This window comes from Taeniopygia guttata, chromosome 19, assembly GCF_048771995.1.
Source record: "Taeniopygia guttata chromosome 19, bTaeGut7.mat, whole genome shotgun sequence".
Classification (NCBI taxonomy): Eukaryota; Metazoa; Chordata; class Aves; order Passeriformes; family Estrildidae; genus Taeniopygia; species Taeniopygia guttata.
This window is the reverse complement of record NC_133044.1, coordinates 1,184,812-1,209,008: the sequence shown is the minus strand read 5'-3', so window position 1 is coordinate 1,209,008 and position 24,197 is coordinate 1,184,812. Positions and strand designations below refer to the sequence as shown.

General features: G+C 60.6%; 1 protein-coding gene across 2 annotated transcripts; it reads right to left on the bottom strand.

Annotated features, from left to right (window-relative positions):
• Positions 1 to 211: 211 nt before the first annotated feature.
• On the bottom strand, positions 212 to 22,102 carry HNF1B (HNF1 homeobox B). Of its 2 annotated transcripts, none has more exons than XM_072916717.1 (9): positions 21,638 to 22,102; positions 16,827 to 17,026; positions 15,323 to 15,587; positions 14,599 to 14,840; positions 7,515 to 7,678; positions 4,893 to 5,025; positions 4,600 to 4,791; positions 4,124 to 4,242; positions 212 to 1,923 (listed from the first exon to the last, which is right to left on the bottom strand). In XM_072916717.1, exons 1-9 carry the CDS (start codon positions 21,973 to 21,975, stop codon positions 1,903 to 1,905), a joined length of 1,674 nt encoding a protein of 557 aa, XP_072772818.1. In that variant the 5' UTR covers positions 21,976 to 22,102; the 3' UTR covers positions 212 to 1,902. The 2 variants fall into 2 exon arrangements, with proteins under 2 accessions (XP_072772818.1, XP_041575915.1); XM_041719981.2 differs by having other exon boundaries at positions 15,323 to 15,509; positions 21,638 to 22,094.
• Between the last annotated feature and the right edge of the window lie 2,095 nt (positions 22,103 to 24,197).

Below are 24,197 nucleotides of genomic sequence, written 5' to 3'. Positions count from 1 at the left end.
ATCTCCCCACCTCCAAAAGCCTCCTTGACTCCTGGCTGGCACCTGGGGATTCACAGGAAACCCTGGGCTCCCCACATGCAGGCAGGAATGAATAAACAGAGATGGTCACTGCAAGGGACAGCAGGAGGGACGTGCCACCAGCCCGTGTCCCTGTCAGCCCCACCTCTGCCAAAGCACCACACACGATCCACCACGCAGCAGCAGCAAGGGCTCAGAAGAAATGGTGTTTAATTAAGGTATACATTAAATTAAATGTAATTCTGAACATTGGTCTGCAATTTCCCGATGACTTACTCGCCGGTGGGCAGCTCTGTCAGTCCCAGCGAGGGGGAGGGTCCCACTGTGCAGACAACTGAGTCAAAGAGCCTTTGTCAGCCCAAAGAGAGCATCCAGTGCTCTCCTTCTTAGCATGGCTATCTGTCCATGGGCACCTCTGCTGCTGTCCACCTCTCGAAATCCCCCTCAGCAGCTGGCACGTGCCACAAAGTTAATGAAAAATGGCACAACTGGGGAGCATTAAATCCATTTACAGAGGAGCTTGTGTCTCACAGAGGGCAGACGATGCCTTTCACAGCTTCCATGGCTTTGGGAGGTTGGACTTGGGCACCCAAACTCCTCCAGGGCTCTGGTGTGTGTCCTCAGCGAGTGCCTGAGGGGCTGAACATGCCCTCAGCACAGAGCTGGGATCGTTCCCAAGCTGGAGATGTTCCTGCAGAGCTTTCCACGCAGGAGCTGGTGCCAGCTGAGACAGGGCAGCAGCTGGAGCGGTCACACCAGAGCCCATATTCCATCCATCCAGGAGGACGAGAGCACCCTGTGCACTGCTAAGGGTGGAGCCAACAAGGTTCATCATCACCTGCTGAAGGTGGAAAGAAGCCACCTGTACTGGCCAGTCACTGGGCAGGAGATGAGGCAGTGATGGGCACTCTTCTGTGCCCCGAGGGAGGAGAAAGGGAGAGTCTGTGAACCCATCAGGGGAGATCCCACCAGAATTCCCTGTGGCCTCATTCACTCTGGAGTGCTCCAGGTCACCTGGAAGCTGCTGACCCTTCCCCAGCCCAGCAGGGCCCACCTCAGAGTGCCCAGGGGCAGGGAAGTCCATTGAGATCGATTGGTAGTGGCAGCTGCTCCCACATGGACCATCCAGGCCCTGCCAGGGCTGCGCTCAGCTCGCCCTGTGCCCTTCCTTCAGTGGGATGTCACCGTGCAGGGGACACGTGTCTGCCTGTCCTCCTGCACACAGAGCCCAGTGCTGCCCGACCGGGGTCCTTGCCAGCCCCAGGACTGGAACTGACTCATTTAAAGGAAAAAGAGAAATACAAAACCAAAACCATCCTCAGCTCTGACCTTTACCATAAAAAAAAAAAAGAGAAAAAGAAGATATTCAGGACCAATATATACAGATGGGGGAATTGCACTTAATTACAGTAGTTTACATCCATTGGACAAAATTTACTTCTTTTTTTATATAAATCTCTATGTATAGGAGTGGGGAGGGGGGAGGATGGAGCAGACTGTACCTATATTTACAGTTTAACTGGCTCAGTTCAACAAGACATGCAATTCCTCCCTCCAAACGCCGGGTAACAGACCCCGGTCCCTCTCAGTGCGAGCGGAGGAGTTTCACTTCAACCATGATCCATCTTCCCCTTCTGCCAGTGCCCGGCACAGCTCGTGCCTCGTTCCTCGGGAGAGCCTCTCGCAAGGCGAATACTTCAGCAGAACGATCCCAGGACACATCCCGGTGCCGCGGAGGGAGGAGCGGCGGTCCCGGTGCCGGTCCCGGTCCCGGTGCCGCTCTCGCTGATGGGCTCCGCTCCGGCAGCGACCCCCGGGCTCCGGGGGGATGGTGTGGAAAAGAAGATCCCGCTGCTGTGTGCGAAAGCAGCGAGGGGTGCAGCATCACCAGGCTTGCAGGGGACACTGGGGACGGAGAGAAGCAGCGCAGTGAGCGAACGGGACGAGGAGGGGACAGCAGTGCCACAAAGCTTTGGAGGCATCACCTCCTGCACCGCTCTGTGACCACCGTGGTGCTGCCCTGCCCGGCCCCGAGCCCTCCCTGGCACCCCCGTGGGGGAGCCGGTGGGAAAATACTTTCTTAGCCGGCTGTTCCCAAAAATAATAAGCCTAAAAAAGGTTCTATTTGTGGCCAGGCTGTGCCGGGCAGCCCAGGAGCAGCCAGGCGTGATGCTGAGCCCGGCTGGGGTGGGAGCGCTGCCGGGGGTTCATCGCTGTGCCCTCATCTCCAGGGACAGAGCCCAGCAGCCCCCTGCCACATCCACCCCTCTCCATCCTCCCCACGCCTGGGGTCCCCCCAGCCCCTGGCGGGCGGGGGGCAGGGGTGGGGGTGACCTTGCGGCCGCAGCGCACAGCAAACACGGTCAGGAGGAGATAAGGAGACGCCAGGAGCCTCCCTGACATGTCATTAGGGACTGGCCCTGGCTATCAGGTGTTTGCCAACGTAATAAACATGGTGGCTCGGCCTCAAGCGTTGTCAGAGGAACGGGGAGGTGTTTGCCCCTTCCAGGGCTAATAACAACATCTGATAAGAGACCCACAGCAAGCCAGGGCAGAGCTGGGGGTGAGCAGGGAGCTCCCTCCAGCTCTGTCCCCCCAGCAGGACCTGGAGCAGCCGCTGCCACCACGGAACAGGTTTTGGGGTCTGGTGGGGGAAAAGGATGGAGGAGCCAGGGCACAGCCCCTGGTAGCCCAAGTCAATGTCAGAAACCCAAATCACCAAAAATATTCAGGCATTTGAGCAATTTGGGTAGTGAGCAGCATTTATGGGGCCCCTATGCTGCATGTGTCGCACTTCATTCACCTCTGGCTAAGGAAACTGCTGACCACCAAGAAAGAGACCCATGTCCAAAGAGAAATTTTTCCAGCTGTAGCTTGGGCACAGAATGGTTGGTAGGAAAAGAGACCCTGGGGCTGGGAGGGTTTGCTGTGGAGACAGGTCAGACCCTTCCCTGGTGCTTGCAGGATGTTTATCATGTATTTGGGGTAACAGGGGTGTGGGTGCCCCTTCACCACAGCAGGTGAAGGGTCCTGGCCTCATATCCCCCTCCTGAGCCACGACACCTCCTCCTGCTTTTGTGGAGGTGCAGGAGGTGATGGAGGCAGGAGCCCCCGGGCAGCGGGGATGGCCGGGCTCTGTCCCCCTGCCAGGGACATTTCCTGTGTCCCGGGGCTGCCACGGCCAGCCCAGCATCAAAGGCAGGAGAGCTGGATTAATCAGGGCGGTTCGGGCTGAGCGCGCAGCAGATGGGCCGATAAAGCTGCACGGAGGAAATGGAGCTCGGAGGGGCGGCCGTGCCTCAGTGGTCACCCTGAGACCTGCCCGAGTGGCATCCCCGGGGGGGTGGCGTTCGTGACCCCTTCCCACGCACCCCGAGCCCCTCGTGTCTCCTGTTTGCAGCCCCAGCCCCTTCCTCCACCCTCGCCGAGGATCTCACGGCGATGCTGGGGGGGTCTCAGCAATCCCACACTGTATTTACTCTGTGGTCATTGCAGACATTTTTTCCCTGTCCCCTGTCAAACCTCGGGAAGAAAGTTTATCTGAATGCAAGTTCAAGGCTCTCTCTTATTTATCTAGCGATCAATAAGGGCCACATATTTCCCACAGTCCCCAGAGCTGGCTCTCAGAAAGGGACTATTGTCTAAGGAAAACCTCACACACCTGATTTGAACCAGGATAAGTCCGGCCTTACACCTGCAGTGGGCAGATGATGAAGGTTTATGGGCTGGGGGAAGCTGGGGAGCCTTGGGCTCCACTTGACTCCAACCGGGGTTGGTCCCCCTGGACACGGGCAGCAGAGCCTGCTTGGTTCTACCTCCTCAGCATCAGCAGGATGCTCCCACTCTCATGGGGATCCCCAGGGATCAGCAGGGCCTGGCTGGTACCACCCAGTGTTGGACAAAATCACCCCAATCCCCATCCCACCACCTACAACCAGGTGTTCTGGAGTCCATGAAGGGGCTGGAATGGCCCTTCAGCTCCCCACAGGCAGCAGGACGGGGTCTCTGCTACTCCCACCTCCAGCCCCACAGCCAGAGGGTTTGGAAAAGCCCCACTCCACCTTGGTGCCCCCATGCCATGCCCCCTCAGCCCCGTGGGCCATACCTGCTTGCTGGAAGACATGTTGGTGAGCGTGCTGATGCTGCTGGTGTCCGTCACCACCATGGCCGAGGGGAAGCGGGAGGTGTGGGAGTACTGGGGGGGCTCCTGTTTGTGTGGGTACACTGCGGACAGCAAGGGCACAGCTCAGGGAAAAGCCACCCCAGCCCTCGCCACGGCAGGTCCAGGGATGGGAACGGGCAGCGGGGAGACAGGGATGGGATAAAACAAGGCAAGGGAAGAACCCACCACTTCCCCCCAAGCCACTGCATCCTGCCCCCAGAAACCCGTGGGGATAGGGGGGTGAGGCTGGACCATGGAGGAAAGGATGTGACCAGCCTGAGCATCCCACGGGCTGGAACAAGGAGAGAGGGGCAGCAGCCAAGGGTGCCAGCTTGGGCAGGGCAGAGCAGGAGGAGAACAGGAGCTGATTTCCCGTCTGAATTCATGCAGGGGCCCCTGGCAGCTCCCCCAGGCCTTACTGTGTGAGTTCTGCAGCTGGGTGACGGTGGCCATGAAGGGCTGCTGCGCCATGTGGCCCGGGGACTGCTGCATCAGCGGCTGCTGGTGCGGGCTGTGCAGCTGCTGGGAGAACTGCACCGGCTGCAGCGCTGCCAGGCTGCCAGCCACGCTGTTGATGACGGGGACACTCTGAGCCTGCGAGGTGTTCAGACCTGGGAGAGGGAGACAGCGGGGAGGGGGTGTCAGTGCCAGCGGGAGCGGCAGTGCCACCCCAGTGCCGGGCAGGGCAGGGGGTGATCTCGGGGGCACTTACTCTGGGCGATGGCCATGACTCCCGAGAGCGGCGTCATGATGAGGTTCTGGGACTGCTGCGGGTTGTGGTGGGACAGGCTGTGGATGTTGGTCAGGGTGCTCACTGGGGGCAGCCCGCCCCCCGACACGGAGATCTGCCAGGCAGGACAGCACCGTCAGAGCAGGGCCACGGGGAGCCCCCAGACCCCTCCTCAGAGGGGAGCAGGCAGGGGCTGCGCCCCAGACAGCCCCACAGGGCTGCACACCTCCACTCCACGCTCACACACAGAACAGCGTGGGGAAGGACTCTGCTGGCACCGCTGCCAGCTCCACCGGAGCGTGGCACTGAACATGGCACAGCCCAAACCTCTGCTGCTTTGTACCCCAGTCCAAGCTCCAGCCCACGGGGACAGCCAAGGGCTCTCAGCACTCATTAACTTCTAACCAGCGTGCTTTAGGGGAAAGTGGGACCCGTGAACTCGGGAGAGTGAGGAAAACTGAGAGAAGGCAGATTAAAAGGGCCTCGTGGTGATGATCTTAGTCATCAATCTGGCAGGATACTGGTGAGACAGGGTGGGTGTGCGCAGACAGAGCCAGTGCTGGCTTTTGGGCTAAAGTTTAGGGATCAGACAAAGGCACTTGGCATGTGCTGTGAGAATTGGAGCTGCTCCCCAGGACATGTGAGTGCCTTATTTCTTTAATTGCTGCACCTTCCCCTAATTCCTGTTGTTAGCCCTCTTGCACTGAGTGATCTCAATCGCAGCTCAGAGCCATCCCTGCAGCCCTTCAGGTGACATTTCTGGACACCAGCTCCGAGCACCTTGTTTATTCTGCACATGTGAGCTGGAGATAGCAATTGAAACAAATCCATCAATAAATTCCAAAGCCCGGGAGCGACTCACATTTCCTGATCCGGTATTTTCCACTTTCAAAGTCCCTTCAAGGCCGGGTTACAGCACACTCGGCTGCACAAGTCAAACAGCTCCCGGCAAGCACACGCTGCTCGCCCGCAGCCCCGTTCCTCTCACAGGGTGTTTGGCCCCAGAGCACTGCACCTGGATCGTGCATGACTGGAAAAGACCCTCCAGGCACTGGAGCCTCAGGGCAGACCCTCTGGCACTAACACAGCTGAGGCAAACACTGGAGCATGAAAGAGTGAGCCAGGAGAGATTTCTGGGGCCTCAGTAACGCTCCTTCCTGAAAGATGCAGCAACCTCCTTGGCAGTTTCATGTGGGGCATTAAAGGCACATGTTTACTTACTAGAAACCACAGCCTACAGCATGTTTCTATTAAATCACTTGCAAGCACCAGCTAGCCCTGCCTGGAGATCAGAGATAAGCTGGCAGGGCCGCGGTCCCGCACGGTCCCCACGGCGCTGGGCAGTGGCTGTGCCTTGGGGAGAGCTCAGCAGGGCTCTTCTGCTGCACCGTACCAAGCAGCTTTTTCCAGTTTAATCTGCTCCCTTTCCTCCTCCCGTGCTGCCCAGCCCCTTCTGGGGGTCTCTGCCCCGGTCCCAGGAGCTGGCAGGGGGCTGGCACTGCCTGGACCCCTGCCCCGGGCACGCGGTGCTGCCTCCACCTTTATCCCTGACTCATTTTATGGCTTCCAGACTGAGGGTAATGAGGCTCAGCACACCCTGAGGTGATGTGGGTGTGCTGGGGCAGAGGGAGTGGGCTGGAGGGGCCGGGGTGTCACTCTGTGATGTCCCCCCAGCTTGGCAGGGGACATTCGGCTCTGCAGGGTGAGCGGCAGAGCCCGAGGGGCTGCACAGAGACCCTCTCCAGCCAAGGAGGGCACCACAAAACGGTGCCATGGCTGAGGGAGGGGACAGTGAGCCCCTCCAGGGCCACCCAGCTGCGCCAGGAGACTGGCGGGACGGCCCAGGAGGGACAACCCTCTGAAAATGGAAGTGAAAACCAGGGAAGAACCGGCTTGGCCCCGTCACCCAGTGCCATGTTTGACTTTCGATTTCAGCAGGAAAAGAACTCCCGGAAAAGCAGCAGCTGCAGGCAAACCTCTGCCAGCCTGCTCCAGGGACGGGCTGTGCCTCTGCTACCACATCCCAGCCCGTCCTGGCCTGAACCCCTGTACCCCCTCCTTGCCCTGCTCCTTCACCCGCCCCTCCAGGGGCTCTGCAGCAGGAAGGGGCACCCTGAGTGCCTGGGCCCTGCCATGGCCACAGGGATGCTGATGTCCCAGCTCCACTCCTGCAGCTCTGCCCAGCACAGCCCCAAGGCATGGCAGAGGGGAGCAGGAGAGGCAGGAGCTGTGGGGCCAGAGCCAGCACGAGCAGCTTCAACCTCCTGGGACAAGGAGGTCCCTGCTGGCAGGGAAAGCTCTTCCCAAACTTGTGAGGGCTTAGGGAACAAGTAATGAATGAGTATTTTATCGAAGCCATGTCACGGGCAGGGGAAAGCAAACAGTGATCCACCCAGTGCCTTCAGCCTGCGATCAATGGACCCCGGGCTCCGGCAGATCCACCTCAAACACGGTGTGTCCCACCGGGAGGGGACAGCAGCACCCCCACAATGCCCCATTGTTCAGCCCTGCCGCGTGTGAAACCCGGGGAAAGCGTGTTTGCTCTGCCCGCTGGGCCCTCTTATCTTATCAGCGCCGCCGCCACAATGGGCCAGGTGTACTCACCATTTTACCTTCGGGAGAGAGCAAACCGTGGCCGGGGTCCAGGCCGGCCGGGGAGACCTGCTGCAGGACAGCCTGGCTGCTGGTGACCATGGCGCCGCTGCCGTGGTGGCCGATGGCCCCCGAGGACGTCACCTCGCCGCTCGCCGCCTGGCCGTACCGCACCCCTGCGAAACAGCGCCGGCCCCGCGTCACCCACGGCCGCCAGCGAGGGCCCCGGGGTGCTGCCGGGCCCCCCAGCCCCCCAGCCCTCCCTCGGCCTGTGGCACGAGGGTGAGAGCTCCAAAGTGCCACCCGTGAATGGCCAACGGCAAGGGGAGCACGGGACAGGGCGCCCCTTCCTCCAGCACCGCTCCCCACATCCTCCCTGGCCCCATCTCCTGGAATTGCCGTCAGGAGTTTATGGCTGGAGATGCAAACCCACATTGCCCAGTGCCACTGGGGGGAAAGGGAGCCCCACACGCACCCGCAGCACCCCTGTTTCCATTTGCACAGCTCACAGCTGGCCTGCAAATTCCTGCTGTGGCTCTTGGACACTGGCCTGGGGAGTGGCAGCATGAGGGGGGAGCCTGCAGCACCATCAGGAGTGACCCTGCACCATGAGTGACCCTGCAGCACCATCAGGAGTGACCCTGCAGCATGAGGAGTGACCCTGCAGCACCATGAGGAGTGACCCTGCACCATCAGGAGTGACCCTGCAGCACCATCAGGAGTGAACCTGCAGCACCATGAGGAGTAACCCTGCACCATGAGTGACCCTGCACCATCAGGAGTGACCCTGCACCATGAGTGACCCTGCACATGAGGAGTGACCCTGCACACGAGGAGTGACCCTGAACCATCAGGAGTGACCCTGCATGCCCCCCTGGCCCCTCTGAGGCTCTGCCTGCAGCCCCAGCCATCCCCAGCTCCCACATCCACGGCTCCCACTGTTTTCTCAGGCCCTCCTGCATCCCTCAACACCCTCTCCACAAGTGTATGATCAACCCCAGCAAGGCAGAGGGGCCAGACACACACCAGCCTCCAGGGCAGACCCCAGCCCTCCACTGCCCTGGAGGGAAATCTGGCCCCAGCACAGGTCTTCTATATAAATATATTTAATTTGGCTAAAGCACCCCACACTGATAACCATATGATCAGCCATGTGTCATGGAAAGGCGTCTACAGATCACAAATAATTAACTGAGGAAAACCCATGGCAAACAAAAGTGTCTTTTACAGGGCTGCCTTGACAGCTAGGGCGAAAAGCCATTTATTAGGAGGAGTCCAGGCCTGTGCTCCCAGCCAGATTTCCTGAACTGCTCTGGGATCCAAGCGGTGGATGATGGACAGACAAACCATGGCTCTCCTGGGGAAACATCCCATGGGGGCAAAGCCCACCTTGGCAGCCACCATGAGCCCCAGGCAGTGCAGGAGGACACTGGGGACAGCTCCTCACAAGGACCATCACAGGGGAGCTCCAGCCTGTGGCTGCCTCAGTGAAGGATGCTCTATGGGCCACTCCAAAATTAATCTCTGAACTAAGGAAAATCAAAGAAATCACAGCTGGAGTCCAGGAGCTTTCCCTCAGCTCCAAAGCCAGACCCACCCACACCCTCCACCAAAACCACAACACAGCCACTCCGAATTTTCCCCATCGGCTGCTTAAACACGAGCCCCAGATAGGAATCTCCTCACCGTGTCTGGTTCCTGATGATTTCCCAGCAAACCCCTTTATCCCTGATAATAAAAGAATGTCCTCTGGCAGGTGGATGTTTGCCCGAGTGGACGTCCCTGCCGTGAACAGGGTAAACATTACCCAACCCGGGCACTGTCACACGCATTCCTCCCGCCCCGGTTCTGCCGAGGGTGCTTCACTCCGGGCCGGGATCCCGCTGCTGGAACAATGGCAGGGGAGATAAAATAAAGCCCTTTCTTCTGGCCGTGATCCCAGAGATAGACCAGAGACGGCTCCTGTCGCAAAGGAAATCAGAGTTTCTGCTGTCTTCAGCCTCTTCTGGGCTCAAAACAGTCCATTTTAAATGCAAAATCATGCCCTATCCAGCTGAGGGGTGGTACCTCACGAGCCAAGCCCCCCAAAGCTGTGAAGCTGGCTTTAAAACGCACAAGAGGTTAAATGCTGATTTTGAAGCTCTTCCTTGCAACCCCAAGGACAAGACTTTGATTGTTTGAGGAACAATAAGCAGCGCTGAGATTCCCAGATAGGCTGGGGACTGGGATTTTGGGTCTCCAGATAAAACCACTGAAGACTCTGTGTCCTGATGAGGATTAGCTCTCCCCAGGAGAGCCAGGCTGGGCTCGGTGACAGCAGTGCCACTCCCCAGCCCCACCAAGGACCGTGCTCAGAAGCCACTTGGGCAGGGAGAAGCCTTCTGCTGGGGTTCCCTATAGGAAGCATCCATCCCCACTGGGTTTTCCCCATCCCCACAACGGGAGGGGTGTTATTATTTACCTGTCCCCAGGGCTGGGTTGGATTTGGGCAGATCAGATCAATAATATGGGGAAGCCAGTGCAAGGCATTGCTGCTGTTGTCGCTGCTGGAACACACGGAGCTCCCTGGTGACGGGGGTGCTGCCTTTCCTCTGAGCCCCCCAGGCCTCCCTCCATCACTGAAGCTCAGGATCCAGCCCTGAGCTGGCAGCAGAGGCTCTGGGAGCTCCCCAGAGAGCCCCACAGTCAGCTGAGTGCAGGGCCACGGCTCCAGCTGGGAGCACCAGGACTGCAGGATTCCTCCCCGAGCAGCTTTGGCATCCAGGCTCTATGAGCCGGGCTCAAACAGCCATCAGAGCCCAGCACAAGGGTTCTCCTGCTGCTCTCCTGTGCCTCCACAGCTGGAAGCTGCCCTTGTGCAAAGGGATTTATTCCCCCTCAGTCTCTTCCCGCTGCTGCTCAGGAGAGGAGCCTGGATGGGACCACTGGGAATGGGCCTGGCCACGGAGCCTTCCCTCCTCAAGGCTTTTTTTTTAACTGGAGCTATAATGTAAAACTCTGTTTATGGGACGGGCCATTGTGTGGCCCCTGAGCTGCACAGCCTGTGAAATGTTTTACTGCTTTCCCCTGCCCCAGACGAGCTGCAGGGTCCGGCTCCCGTAGCCTTAACCCTGTTCCAGCCAATGGACGGGGACAGCAGCGCGACAGCCCCCGGGGAGGGGGTCCCTGTGCACCCCCAGACAGCCCCAGAGCCTCCCCACTTCTCTGGGGTGCCACACTCATCCTCCTGCCTCAGCTTTTGGGGGCAGGGGAGGGAGTTCAGGGCCAGGATCAGTCTCTCCATCACTCCCATCACAGCCCCGTGCCGTTTCCTCAGAACACACCAGGCCCGTGCTCTGGCAGGCACCAGCAGCGAAGCACTCTGGTTCTGCTTTGCTTTAAGTCATGTTTGAGCTTAACAAATTGTATTTTAAAAACCCTCATCGTACTTTTAACTGTCTTTCCCACACAGCGGGAGCCCTGCTGCCACGGTGCCACAGCACATCCCAACCTCCAGTGTCTGCCCCTTCCCCCAGCTCTGGGCTGCACTTCTGCCCAGACCTTCACCCATGTCCTGCACATCACCAGCAATGCCAAACCCCAAAGGAGACCCCAAAAATTCACCAGTGATCTGGGGGTGGAGGGGATGCAGCGCTGGCTCTGCCTGACCCCCAAGGATGCAGCCATCAGCGTGGACCAGGGTGTGAAAGTGGGGTGAGAAAAGCAAAATGTAATTTTTGGGGACACGCTGGACTTGGTGATCCTTCACCCATTGACACTATGGACAGCCAGGTCGCTGATGGGACAATCTCACCCTCCCAAAACCCAGGTCCAGCCGTCACCGAGGGCACCTCTGATTTTGGGGCTGCCACTCAAATTGTCCCTAAAGTGTTAATCTTGCTCAGTTACAGAGGTGCATAGTTTATATCCATTATAAACCCGTTTATGGGGACTAGACCCTCCCATTTCGCTGCCGTCATAAAGTTCTAATTACCCCCATAAAAGAGGGAAAAGCTCCTCACAGTGCACTGTACCCACCGAGCCCCACAATGTGCCCGACAGTAAAATATTACAACCACTGGCACGGGGTCCCAGTGAGAACCAGCACCCCAAGGAAACCCTGGGGAAGGATCCAGGTATAAACCAGGGTACCCCCAGAGCGAGGGTTGGCTGATGGGCTCTTCTTTTAAAGGGAGCTTAAAGCCCTTCAGCTGTCCTTTGGGTTTTAGGAAGAATCTCAGGGGTGGCACTGGGTTATTTTTATGTTTATCTCCATCTATAGAGATATCTAAATGTGTATATATATATATAAGAGATTCATTTTAATACACATATATATGTATATAAATGTGATTGCTCAGCTATTGATCTGCTACTCTGATGTTTGCAGAGCAGGGGTGGAAGGATGGAAGGATGGATGGATGGAAGGCTGGATGGATGGATGGATGGATGGATGGATGGATGGATGGATGGATGGATGGAGGGATGGATGGATGGATGGATGGCACCCTAACCCCCATGGCTGTGCAGCCCCCCAAGACAGACTGCAGGTGATGCTGAGCCCCCCATGGCTGTGGAGCCCCCCAGGATGGGCTGCAGGTGATGCTGAGCCCCCCATGGCTGTGTAGCCCCCCGGGATGGGCTGCAGGTGATGCTGAGCCCCCCATGCCTGTGCAGCCCCCCAGGATGGGCTGCAGGTGATGCTGAGCCCCCCATGGCTGTGCAGCCCCCCAGGGATGCTGTGCCCCCCGGCCATGGGGCTGGGGCTCTGCAGGGAGGGCGGCCCTTTGTATGCAGGGCGGGCTCGGGGGGCGGGAGGTGCTTCCCCTAATCTCATCAATGCCCCGATTGTCTTCGGGGCTCCTTGAAGATAAAAATGGCATAAGCCAGAGTCTGCGGCATGGCACCGAGATAAAGCCCCGAGTGACCTTCAAATCAAACAGGGAACCAAGATCGCTGATAAAACCCAGAGTAAGGGAAAAGTCCAGCCTCGAAGAGGAGCCTCCGAGATAGAAAGGCTTTAAGTATTTACCTCCAAATAGTTAAAAACCACCGCTCGAGCCTTGACAGATGGGTCCGCAAGAAGAGGCCGGAGGATGTTTGGCTTTTACAGCTCTCATCCCTGCCCCGCTGTCATTCCGCCCTTTTGCAAGACCCCATTGATGTCCCAAGGAGAGGCGACCCCTCTTTGTGCAGGGCACGGGAGAGGTTCGCAGCGGCCCCACGGCCGCGGCCCCACCGTGTCCCGCCGGGATGTCCCGGGCCGGGCGGGGCAGGGCAGTGTCCCCGCGCTGTCATTAAGCTGTTAAGGCATTGAGCGGCCCAGACGCCGCCACCTCGGGGCAAGGACAGTTCAAATCCCAGCATGGATGGGGTCAGCCCGGCAGCGGGGCCAGCGCTGAGTGCGCCCCACCACGAGGGGACCCCCAAACATCTCCTGGAGGTGTTCCAGCAGCCACGGACACGGCGGTGCTTTGGGAGCCTCTCGGACCCAGCTTGGTCCAAGCGCTCTGAATCAATCGTGGCTGAGCTCCATCCCTGCCTGCTGCCCCCAAACCAGCCCTAAAAGCCCACGGTGCCCCTTGCCATGCCCATCTTCTCCTCTCAGGATGGATACAAGCACCGACCGCCAAGAAATTCCCGCACCAAGCCCTCCTGACCCCTCCGGAGGGGCTCTTCTCCGCAGCCATCACTCCTGCCCTGCTGAAAAGCCCCTCGCAATGGGCTGTCACCGGCCCTATAGCCACGGCCGGCCCCTGCTGGCTCCGATCCGAGGGGAAAATAAAGGTTGGGGCTTAACGGCCCTCCAGCCCCGAGATAAATGCCCGCGGTTACAGTAATTGCTGTCCCCTAATAGAAGAAAACAAAGGCTCTCGGGGGGTGCCCCATGTGCGCTGGCAGGCCGGGGGCACATCAAAGGCAGCGGGGTTCGTTCAAAGCCCCGGCTTAATTGTCAATTAAGCATGCACGGGGGACAACGCCGTGACAATGCGGGGCTGCATGCTGGTGGGGCATTGTAAAGGCCGCCGCGACACCGAAAACAGCTGATTCTGCTGACAATGTGCTTGTAGGGCACCTTGTAAGCAATCAGCCGCTGACAGGAGGGCAAACGTCCTGGCCGTCCCCGCCATTGTGCGGGGCATTCCTGGGGCAGGGTCACTTCTTGGTCACCGCTGGCGGGTCCCCGGGATGCTGCCGGTCCCTCCCGGGGCACCGCACATCCCCGGGTACCGCTCGGGGGATGCCACCGCCTGCCAAGCGCCGGGGTCCGGCCGCCCGCGGGCAGCATCCCCCGGACCTGCCCCTGCCGGGGGACCCTCCGGCCCACGGGCTCCGGGTCTGCCTCTGTCAGGAGCCCGGTGTGCGCTGCACACACCGGGCACGGTCACTTCCAGCCCCCCCGGCCGAGGGGACGTGGGGCAGTGGGGACACGGTCCCCGGGCTGGCCCCCCACCTCCGAGCCCCCCGTGAGGGACAACGGGGATTGTTCTCCCAACAAAGGCTCCGGCCCCTGCCCGCCCCTGAGCCCCCGGCGTGCAGCCCCCTCCCCACCGTTATCTCCCACTTCCATCCCCCGCGGGCTCTCGGCGCCTCTGCTCTGCTCTGCCAGTCCTGGGCACGGCCCGCGGTGTCGGAGGGTGAGCTGGGGTCACCCTGCAGCCCCGCAGCTTTCTTCACCCACCTCCCTGCACCCTGGCACGGGGATGCTGCGGAGTCACGCAGCCAGCCCGGGGTGTCCCCAGCCCTGCAGCGGGGCCAGGACCCGCTGCCACAGCTTCCCTGGGGCATTGCCTGTGCACCCCCAGAGCCAGGGGGGCTCCCCGGTGGGCTGCATCCCATGGACGGGCACTGGCACAGCACGGCAGGCACGGGGCAGCTCCTCCTGCCCGGCCGAGCCCACACAGAACTCCCGTGGGTTCAACCAGCCAAGCAAACCCTGATTTATCCTCAGCACAGTGGAAATCCAGCCCTCACCGTGAGGCCACAGCACTGCAGTGACAGCAGGTGCTGCTCTCCATCACCACCCCTGCACGGCTGAGCATCCTCTCCCTGCACACACACACACACACAGCATCCCCCGGCTCTGCCTCACCCCAGCACCCCGGCGAGGCCTCACCTGGCATTTTGCTGGGCGGGGAGGCGCTGGGCTGGCTGTGGTGCGGGGAGCCGTGGGCCAGCAGCAGGTTCATGCTGTGCGGGGGCTGGCCCGAGCTGTAGGCGTCCATGGCCAGTTTCTGGCGGAAAGCCTCCTCCTTGCGCCGGTTGGCAAACCAGTTGTACACACGGACCTCCGTCACCAGGTTGGAGCCCAGCCCGTGGGCCTTGGAGGGGGACACTCCTCGCTGCAGACACTCGGCCCTGCGAGGGCAAGGGACACGTTGGAGCAAGGCTGCTGCATGGGCCTCGGGACACAACAAACTGGGGGAGTTTCAGCCCTTCCTGCAAGCCCATCTGCTCTCTTCAACCACAGCCACACTGTACAGGCCATCCCCACTCCCCCCAGTAATGCTGCAGCATCCCTGTGGTATCCCTGTTGCATCCCTGTACCATCCCCACCAGATCCTGCCCAAGCACAGAGCTCACTCTGCCCCAGGCATCACCCAGAGGGGGAAAACATGGCAAGGAGAGGCCGGGCAGCTCAGCAATGCTGTGCCACGAGCTGGGAGCCAGGGTGCTGAGCCGGGAGTGCAGCATCTCCCACAGCATCTCCCACAGCATCTCCCACGGCATCTCCCACGGCATCTCCCACGGCATTTTCCGTGGCATCTCCCACGGCTTTCGGAAGAAAGGCTGAGGCTGTGGGCAGGGGAGGCAGCACAGGTGTGTGGGGCAGCCATTACCTGTTGCACTCCTCCACCAGGGTCTCCCTCTCCTCCTTGCTGGGGTTCTTCTGGCGCTCGTAGGCTTGGTACAAGATTTGCTGGGAGGCCGGCCCCCACTTGAACCGATTGCGCCGCATCTTCTTGCTGGGGGTTTCAGAGCAGGCGTCGTCGAGCTGGGCAGCCCCCTGGTTCTGCTGATTGAACTCTGGAAAGAGAAACAGCAGCTGATCCTGACTGCCCTTGTCTGTCATATTTCCACAACCCTGGACTGCCTGGTTGAACTCTGAAAGAGAAAGGAGCAGACGTGAGCCGGCCTGTAGCCGCTGCTCAGAGCCACCGTCCCGCGCCGAGGGTCCCCCCGTGTCCCCTCCCGCAGCACCCCGAGCCCACAGCAGGCTTTGGAGCCAGCCAGGAGCTCCCTGCCACCCATCCCGGGCTGGGCCAGCCTGCTGCCACCCCTGTTTAATGGGGAGGCATGTGCAGGGCACCCCATGGCCATGCATATTCATGGGCAGGGCCCCTGCCAGCCCGCACTTGTTCTGGGAGGATTTTTCCAAGCCAGGAGCTGGGCAGTTGGGCTGCAGAGCCCCCCGAGAGGGTGCCCCTCTCTGCTCACCAACAGCTCCCCTCCCACTGCCCTCCCAGCGCGGTGGGACGCCGGCCCCGTGCCCGGGGCGGGCAGCACCAGGGTGACCTTCGGCGGCCGCCCCAGCCCCGGCACTTGTCACCACGGCAGTAAAGGGAGATTAATGGGAGGGTTTTATTATTCCCAGTTTTGCAGGGGAATTCTCCCTCTTTTTATAATGGCTTTTCCCCCCGTGACGGGGGGGAACACAGGGCAAGGCTGGAGCAGGCTCTGTTTGCTCTAACGTCTCAAGGTGTGTTTTCAGAGCAATGGTATTTGGTGCTAAACCCCTTTTTGCACTTCCCGGCTGCTGGATGTTGCATCCTTTTGGAAGAGGGAGGCAGAGCCCTTTCCTGGGGCTGCCAGTGCCACTCGAGGCTGCTTTGAGAGCTACGGGACAGATCCCAGGGCAGGGAAGAGTGGGTGAAGGGCACAAAGGAATAGTCCGTGTGCTTGGTCAAAATCATCTTCATTTAAAACAGCACAGACTGCCCCAAATCCTGCTACACACAGCAGCAATTCAGGGGTTTTTCATTTTCTCTCTCTACATTTTTTCCACTAAGTTGAAAAATTTGAGCAGCCTGAAAAATAACAAGGAAAAGGGGCAAAGATGGGAAAAGCACTTAATTGTGAGCTGTCATTAATTGCTTTCCCAGCTCTAACAAATACAAATACCCAGAAATTCAGCTGCGTGCATGAGCCAGGGGCAGCCCTGCCACCAAGAGGGGCTCTCACCCACTCTTCCTGCACCTTAAATTAATTTTTCTTGGAAAGCTGTTTTGGGGAGATGCTGCTCAGCCGGGGTCTGGGGGCTGTGCTGGTTCCCAGGGGCAGGACAGGGACGCAGGGACCCCTCTGCCACCATTCCACCATTCCACCACTGCCACAGGTACTTACGGCGGAGGATCTCCCGCTGCTTGCGGACGTACCACGTGTACAGGGCAGCTCTCTTCTGCGTCTTCATGGGGGTGCCCTTGTTGAGGTGCTGGGAGAGGTGGGACTGGTTGAGGCCGGTGACATCCACCACCTCCCGCTGCGGGATGTTGTGCTGCTGCATGTAGCCCTTGATCATCTTCGCTGCCCGCCACGGGTCCTCGCTGTGGGCAGGGAAACCAAGGGTTAATATCTGCTGCCAGGCAAAAGCCCCCAGTATTTCTTCCCATGATGGAAACCTTTCATTACTATTACTGTTATTATTAAAACTGCTTCAGAAGGACACAAGATCCTCAGAGTGTGTTTTTCCCCAGGCCCCCAGAGCAGCCCTGTCCCACCCCAGGGCTGGCAGGACGGGGCTCGCCCCCACCCCAGGCTGGTTGCCAGCCAGGCTGTTCCCCCAGGGAGGGAGAAGCAGTGTCCCAGTGTCCTGATGGGACACACCAAGGCCCCGTGAATGCCAGCAGAGCCCTCCATGGAGAAGCACAGCCCGCTCGGCGCGGGTTCTCCCACGGGAGATGCGCCCCCGCAGTGGGACACGCACACGGGTGGGCACGGGGAGCCCAGCCTGGACCCTGAACGGACAAAGAGAAGTGCTGGGGATGCTTTTCCTGCCCCTGCTCACCTTTTCCTGCCCCTGCTCAGGGTGCAGCACCTGCACTGTGCCCGTGTCCCACGGCTGGCAGGGACCCCTGCGCTGCCACCGATCCCCACCCGCCGCGATTGCTGTGTAGCTTCTTCCTTCCATTCCCACAGGGATAACGACCTAAAAATCTCAGTATCCCCTTCAAAGGGACCCTATTCCCTCGCTCCCACAGCTGTGCAAAAGGCTGAGAAGCCAAGGTCAAACCAGGCACATGAACCCAAGTCCCTGAATGCAAAACTGAAACCAAGACCCTGAGAATTTTGAGTCATTCTTGATTATTATTAAACACTTGAATCTGGTTCCTGTAGGACCCAGGTTCAAAATTACTCTTCTCTAAATCACACTATTTTACTGTCCTTGGGGTAGCTGACACTGATTTAGAGTCTGCTGATTAGGGTATTTTTATTTTAGAACAAATAAAATTACAGCTGAAAATCCAAATGCTGTTCATGGCCTTTAGCTCTGTGCAATGCCCAGTGTGACAGCAGAGGAACAGGCCAACACACCTGTGCTGTATCCAAGACCCCAGGGTTTATTCTGGGCTAAAAGGGAGCACTTCCAGCACTGAAAAATCAGCGTGAGCCCAGAGCTGGTCACAGTCCTGCACTCAAATAATGCGATACCCCAACGCCGCGCTTGGAACGTCCGACTGCTTCCTCAATCCATTACTTACTTCGGATCCTTCAACTTGTCAAGTGAAGGGAAAAAAAAAAAAAAAAAAAGCCCAACAAGTAGATTTCTTACTTTTTTTCCTTGCAAACAAAGCTGGTTGGATGCATGGCAAAATCCCGGAGCAGAGCCAAGCAGGGCTTTGGCAGAGCCGGGAAGGAGCCACGGAGCTGCCTGGAGTCGCTGAGCCTGAGCCCGTGCCTGCATCCCCAGCCAGGGGATGTTTTTGGGGTCCTGTGCATGGGACGGTCCCAGGAGAAGGTGGGAAGAAGAAGGATGTGGAGGGAATCTCCTTCCCACCGGCACCGGGCAAAGCCGCGCAGCACTCGGGCTGAGGGGCTCGGGCAGACCTTTGTCACCAGCAGCTCATGTCACCAACTGATCCCACTAATTACTGATTAATAATGTGAGTTATTAATATAATAACTCACAATAATATAATATAATAATATAATGAAACAGAGCTCATTAATATTTCTAAGAGTGGTTTAGTTCGCACCCCGAGCCCAGAGCAGCGTTTCCTCAGAGTGAAACCAAGATCCAGTGAACACCGGGAAAATGTCAAATGAGTGACTCGGGGGTTACAGAGGAGATTTTGAAATTCAAATAAAATTTGGCAATGTTTTGGTTGGAAAAATATCTTAGAATTAGCAAAAAAAGTCCCAGAGTTTCCCTCCATTTAATTATTTTTCAAAAGGCTTCACCTTGACATTTTCAACGTGTTTCACACTTACACTTTCAAAACAATTATTCGGGTCTTAATTTCTGAGAAGTGATTTTTCCTTTACGAATCAACTTGACCGTATTCAAAAGGGTTAACCTGAAACCAAACCCAAACATTTTTGTTTCATGTTAAACAAAATGTTTGGACTTGACCCAATATGAAACGTTTGAGTGTTTGTTTGGCCTCTTTTTTTTTTTTTTTTTTTCCTTTCTCTTTTGGTAACCTAAAAAGCCAGAGAGGAAAACCTTTTGAGTCAACACCAGCCCTTATTCTTTGATTCTGTCACCAAAATGAAATAAAACAAACATTAATTGTCCAGTCTTCAACAGGACTTTACCTACAAACAAAACCAAAACCCCGATCCAACCCAGGAGTTCTTTCTAATACTGGAAAAGCAGTTTATAGCCCTGGCTCCACGGTCCTTCGCACCAAAACCATGGAAAGGTGTTTTTCTTGCACAAAATTAGCCTCACAAAGCCTGGCTGCCAATGTGGCCAAGAAAGAGCCACTTCCCCATTCAGCTTCACACACAGGTGGGGGTAAAGCCTGTTCCTCTTCCCAGGGATTTCCAGACCAGCTCACCCATTTTGTCAGCCTCCAAACCAGGTAAATACACTCCACATCCTCAGAGAACTATGCCAAGAATTTATACAGATGGATTATAAGCCCAGCTCCCTGCAGAAATGACACCCTGCTCAGCATCTCCCTGCACAGGAGGGAAGGGGCTGCGCCTGCACCCCCCGCACATCTCGGGGTGCCTTTGCTGGGTCCCCAGGGTGGGGATCCCAGCCCATGGATGGGATCTGGGTGCTTCTGGGATTATATCAATCCCCTGAGCGAGGTGTGGGTGAGCCCTGGCGGGTGGGACGGGGCAGGGAGGGAGCCGTGGGCTGTCTGTCCCAGAGCTGGGCTCTCTGTGCCACTGCCCGGGCTGAGCCCACGGCACCCAGACCAGGGTCCCTGAGGGCTGCAGGGCTCCTGAGCAGCCCCAGGGATGTGGGAACAGCCTAGAAGTGAACCTGCTGTGGGTCAGGGGGAGAAGAGGGGGCTCAGCCCCCCAGCACGGCTGCAGTCGGTGTCTCCCGGCTCCCCTACCTGCTCCCTCTCCAAGTACAAAGGGCTCTCTCAGAGCAAACACGAGCTCTTTGCAAAGGCTCCTCGGGGACATGTGCCCGCTCTTGTTTGCACCCAAGGCAAACTTTGCCCAGAAACACCTGTGGGAGCACGGGGATCCCGGGGCTCAGCCCGGTCAGCACCCCCGGGCACCCCGACACCCGCGGGTGGATGTGGCCAGCAAGGAGGGCATGGGGACGGGCGGGAGCAGCCAGGGCTGCAGGGCTCCATGCCAAGCAGGAGGGCTGGGAACCCATCGGGAGAGGCCTGGATGGACCCTCCCTCGCTCGGAGCCCTCTGGCACCGAAGGCTCCGGCCCGGGCGGGCACGGGTGACACTGCCCCGTCCCCAAAGGGCACCGTCCGCCCTGCCGCTGGCGGGGCAGGACCGGAGCGCGTCGCTGCCGAGACCCCGGGGTAGCGGGGGAAGAGCCGGGGCTGTCCCCGGGCTCTGCAGGCTGGCACGGGCACACACGGCCGGCAGCACCGGGGCCGCGCTCCGCGTATCGCGCCGGGCATCGCGACAGGCACCGGCACGGCAGCGGCCGGCGGGGGAAACCGGACAGACCCCGAGGTGTGCCCGCCGCGCTCGGGGTGTCCCCGCGGGGCTCCCCCTGCCCGGGGCTCCCACCTGCTCGGGGCTCCCCCTGCCCGGGGCTCCCCCTGCCCGGGGCTCCCCCTGCCCGGTGCTCCCCCTGCCCGGGGCTCCCCCTGCCCGGTGCTCCCCCTGCCCGGGGCTCCCCCTGCCCGGGGCTCCCCCTGCCCGGGGCTCCCACCTGCCCGGGGCTCCCCCTGCCCGGGGCTCCCACCCACCGGGGCTCCCACCCACCGGGGCTCTCCCCTGCCCGGGGCTCCCCCTGCCCGGGGCTCCACCTGCCCGGGGCTCCCACCTGCTCACACCGGCCCCGGGACAGGCGGCGGCCGCCGCTTCCCCGGGGCTCCGGAGCTCCGGAGCGGGGTCGGTGCCGCCCGCGCCCCCACGGGCCGGGGCAGCGCTGCCCGCCGAGCCCGGGGCTGCCCCGTTCGGCCCGGCCCGGCTCGGTCCGGAGCGGAGCCGCATCTCGGGATGGGCCGCAGCGGCGCCGCTGCCGTCGGGGGTTCCCTCCTCCTTCCCGCTGCCGGCAATGAATAACCCGCCGGCCCGATCGCCCTGATCGCGGCCCTTTGTGTATCTTTCTGTTGATGATTTATAGAAATAAATTAATAACGCCCCGGGCTCCACGTGGTGCGGTTTGTGTTTGAGCCGCCGGCGCGGAGGGACGGAGCCGGCGGCCGGTCCGAGCCCCCACGGCCCCGGCAGCCCCGGCCCCGCCGCGACCGGCGACCGGCAGCCCCGACGGGGCTCCGGCTGCCCCCTGCCCGCTCCCCTCCGCCGCGGGGTCCGGACGAGGGAGCCCCGGGATCCGCCACCGGGACTGACGGCGGGTGGGCAGCGAGCCCCGGGATCCGCCACCGGGCGGGACGCACCGAGCAGGGAGCGCCGGGACTGACGGCGGGCGGGCGGGGAGCCCCGGGAGCCCTCACCGGGTGGGACACGCCCGGTGGGACACACCGGGAACGACCCCCGGCCCGAGCGGCTGCGGGCGGATCCCGGCGCGGCGCGGGGCGCGCCCGGTGCCGGTACCTGATCATCCTCTCCACCTCCGCCCGCTGCTCCACGGCCTCCTCCGTGTTGAGCGACTGCAGCTCGCGGAGGATCTGCGGCGTGTCAAAGTCGTCGCCGTCCTCGGAGCCCTCGTCGCCCGAGAGCTTGCCCTTGCCGTGCCCGTTGGCCAGCGGCGGGAGGCCGGCCCTGCCGTCGGGGGCCCCGCCGGGAGACAGCGGAAGGCTCTCCAGCTTGACGCCGAAGCCGGCGGCGGGCACCATGTCCTCCAGGGCGCGGATCAGCCCCTCCTTGGTGGCCCCGGAGCTGAGCAGGGCTCCCAGCAGCTCCCGTTGCAGGGCGCTCAGCTGGGACACCATCCTCCTCCCGGGGCCGCGGCGCGCCCGCCGCTGCCGCCCTCCTCCCGCTCCGCCCCGGCTGCCGCGGGCCGCGGGCCGCGCTCTAACAAGCCATGACCGCCACCATAAGGCATTATACCTTATGCAAATCAGCGCCAAAGCCTCTCCTCCGGCCCCCGCCCCGGCCCGGCACGGCCCGGCCCGGCCCTTAGCGCCCGCCGGGGCGGACTTTGCCTCGCGGCCGGCGGGAGGCCCCGGGGAGCGGCGGGGGCAGCGGCGGGGACAGCGGTGGGCAGCCCCGAGCCCCGGGCCCGGCTGCCGTCGGGGGTCCCGCTGCCGGGAAGGGAGCGCCTTCCCCCCCCGCGCCCCCCGGCCCAGACCCCGGCGGGTGCGGCTCCCGCGGGCGCTGCGCCCACGCGGGACGCGGGCCAAGGTGAGACCCTCTCCTCGTCTCACGGGGGACGATTCTCCCCCCCGTGTCCTCCGTGGTGTGGGTCCTGCTGCCCCAGCCCCGGCTCGGAGCAGGAACAGGCTGTGAGGGGCCGGGGCAGCATCCCCAGCACGGGGGTGCCAGTGGGGGTCGTGCCCCCGCTGTGGGCAGCTCTGGGGACAGGCTCGGTGCCGTGCAGGGCGTGGAAGGACACCCAGTTAGGACACTGTGGGGACAGGGCACACAGGGGACACGGAGCCCCCATTGACCCTTGGCAGCAGTCAGGGCTGGGAGCAGGAACAGCTTTGGGACCGGGCAGAGGAAGAGATCCGAGCCGTGCTCTGGGATCCGAACAAAACCCGCTTCTCCCATCGCTGCGGGTGCACCGAGGCCCAAAGCCCAACAAATTCACCTCAGTCAAAGCAGGCACACGACAAGCGGCAGCACCACACCCAGAGCAGGGCACGGACAGCCCGGGACCCTCCAGGGGAAGGCAGCTCTGAAATCGCCACTCATGACTGCCCAGCTGCCCAAAGCACTTCCAGTTCCTGCTGCTCTTGGCTGGCGCCTGGATGGTCGCCCCAGCAAAGGCCAACAGCTTCAAACCCAGTGTTCCCAGCCCACAATCAGACTTGGCCAGGGCGCCCAGAGGTACCTGCCCATCTCAAACCACACAGAAAATCCTGCCAGCCACCAGCACCCATGGCACACCCCAAATGCAGCCCCAGGGCCCCTCAGCAGCTTGGGGCTCGGGGTCCCTGACCCCGCTGGCCATGGATCCCCTCCCAGTTAAACACCCTGGGGAGCGGGAAGGGAAGGGAAGGGAAGGGAAGGGAAGGGAAGGGAAGGGAAGGGAAGGGAAGGGAAGGGAAGGGAAGGGAAGGGAAGGGAAGGGAAGGGAAGGGAAGGGAAGGGAAGGGAAGGGAAGGGAAGGGAAGGGAAGGGAAGGGAAGGGAAGGGAAGGGAAGGGAAGGGAAGGGAAGGGAAGGGAAGGGAAGGGAAGGGAAGGGAAGGGAAGGGAAGGGAAGGGAACAGCCTGTGCCCTCAGGCAGCAGCAGGTGTTGAGAGCTGAACAGGCTGAACTGTCCATAAAACCATTCCTGCTCCATGGAACAGGAGCAGCTTGGGGCCAGGGTGGCAGCGCAGCAGCCTCAGAGCCCCCTGCCCTTTAGGGGATGGGGCAGAGCCACAGGCAGAGTGGGATGCTGGGGATCAGGCACCCGCAGGGAGCAGAAAACCTCTCTGTGCGTGGGTGAGCACACGATGGCCACACAGGGTTTGTCGTGGGCACACGGCAGCCTGAGCACAACCTAGAGAAGAGAGGACTGAAAAATCCCAAAAAGGCCCTTCCTGGCTCCCAGCTTGGAGCCCTCAGCCCAGCTGAGGAATTCCCAGCTCTGGTCCCACGTGCCGGGGCTGCACAGGGAGGGACAGCAGCTCCCTCACGCCCGTCTGGCAGCATGTGAAGCCTCGGTGTGGGGGTGAGGGGCTCCCCAGCTCTGCTGTGCCCTGCCCTGAGGTCTGTAGGGAGCAGGTTACTGTGAGTGTTCCCCCTGTGCCCGGCTCTCCCACCTCAGGGGGGTGAGTGGCACCTGCCCCACCAGCTCCCTGCACCCACAGGTGCGCTCGTCCCTCCCGCCACAGCAGGTCCCTGATCACCCCAAAACTGCCCAGATGCCAGGTGATGGAAGAGGCACCAAACCACCCAGCCGTGGGGCTGAGGGGCTGTGCCAGCCCAGGCAGCCCCTCGGTGCCCCAGAGGTGTCCCACAGCCCCCGGCTGTGCTCCCAGCGCTGCCCCTCGTGCTCCTGCC

What these genes read in the sequence shown, in the direction of transcription:
- HNF1B (XM_072916717.1), bottom strand. Translation starts at nt 21,975, where the DNA reads ATGGTGTCCCAGCTGAGCGCCCTGCAACGGGAGCTGCTGGGAGCCCTG. An exon ending in AGTCATGGCCATCGCCCAGA is followed by an intron (nt 4,792 to 4,892) that starts GTAAGTGCCCCC and finishes TCCCTCTCCCAG; the next exon opens with GTCTGAACACCTCGCAGGCT. An exon ending in ACATGTCTTCCAGCAAGCAG is followed by an intron (nt 1,924 to 4,123) that starts GTATGGCCCACG and finishes CTCCGTCCCCAG; the next exon opens with TGTCCCCTGCAAGCCTGGTG.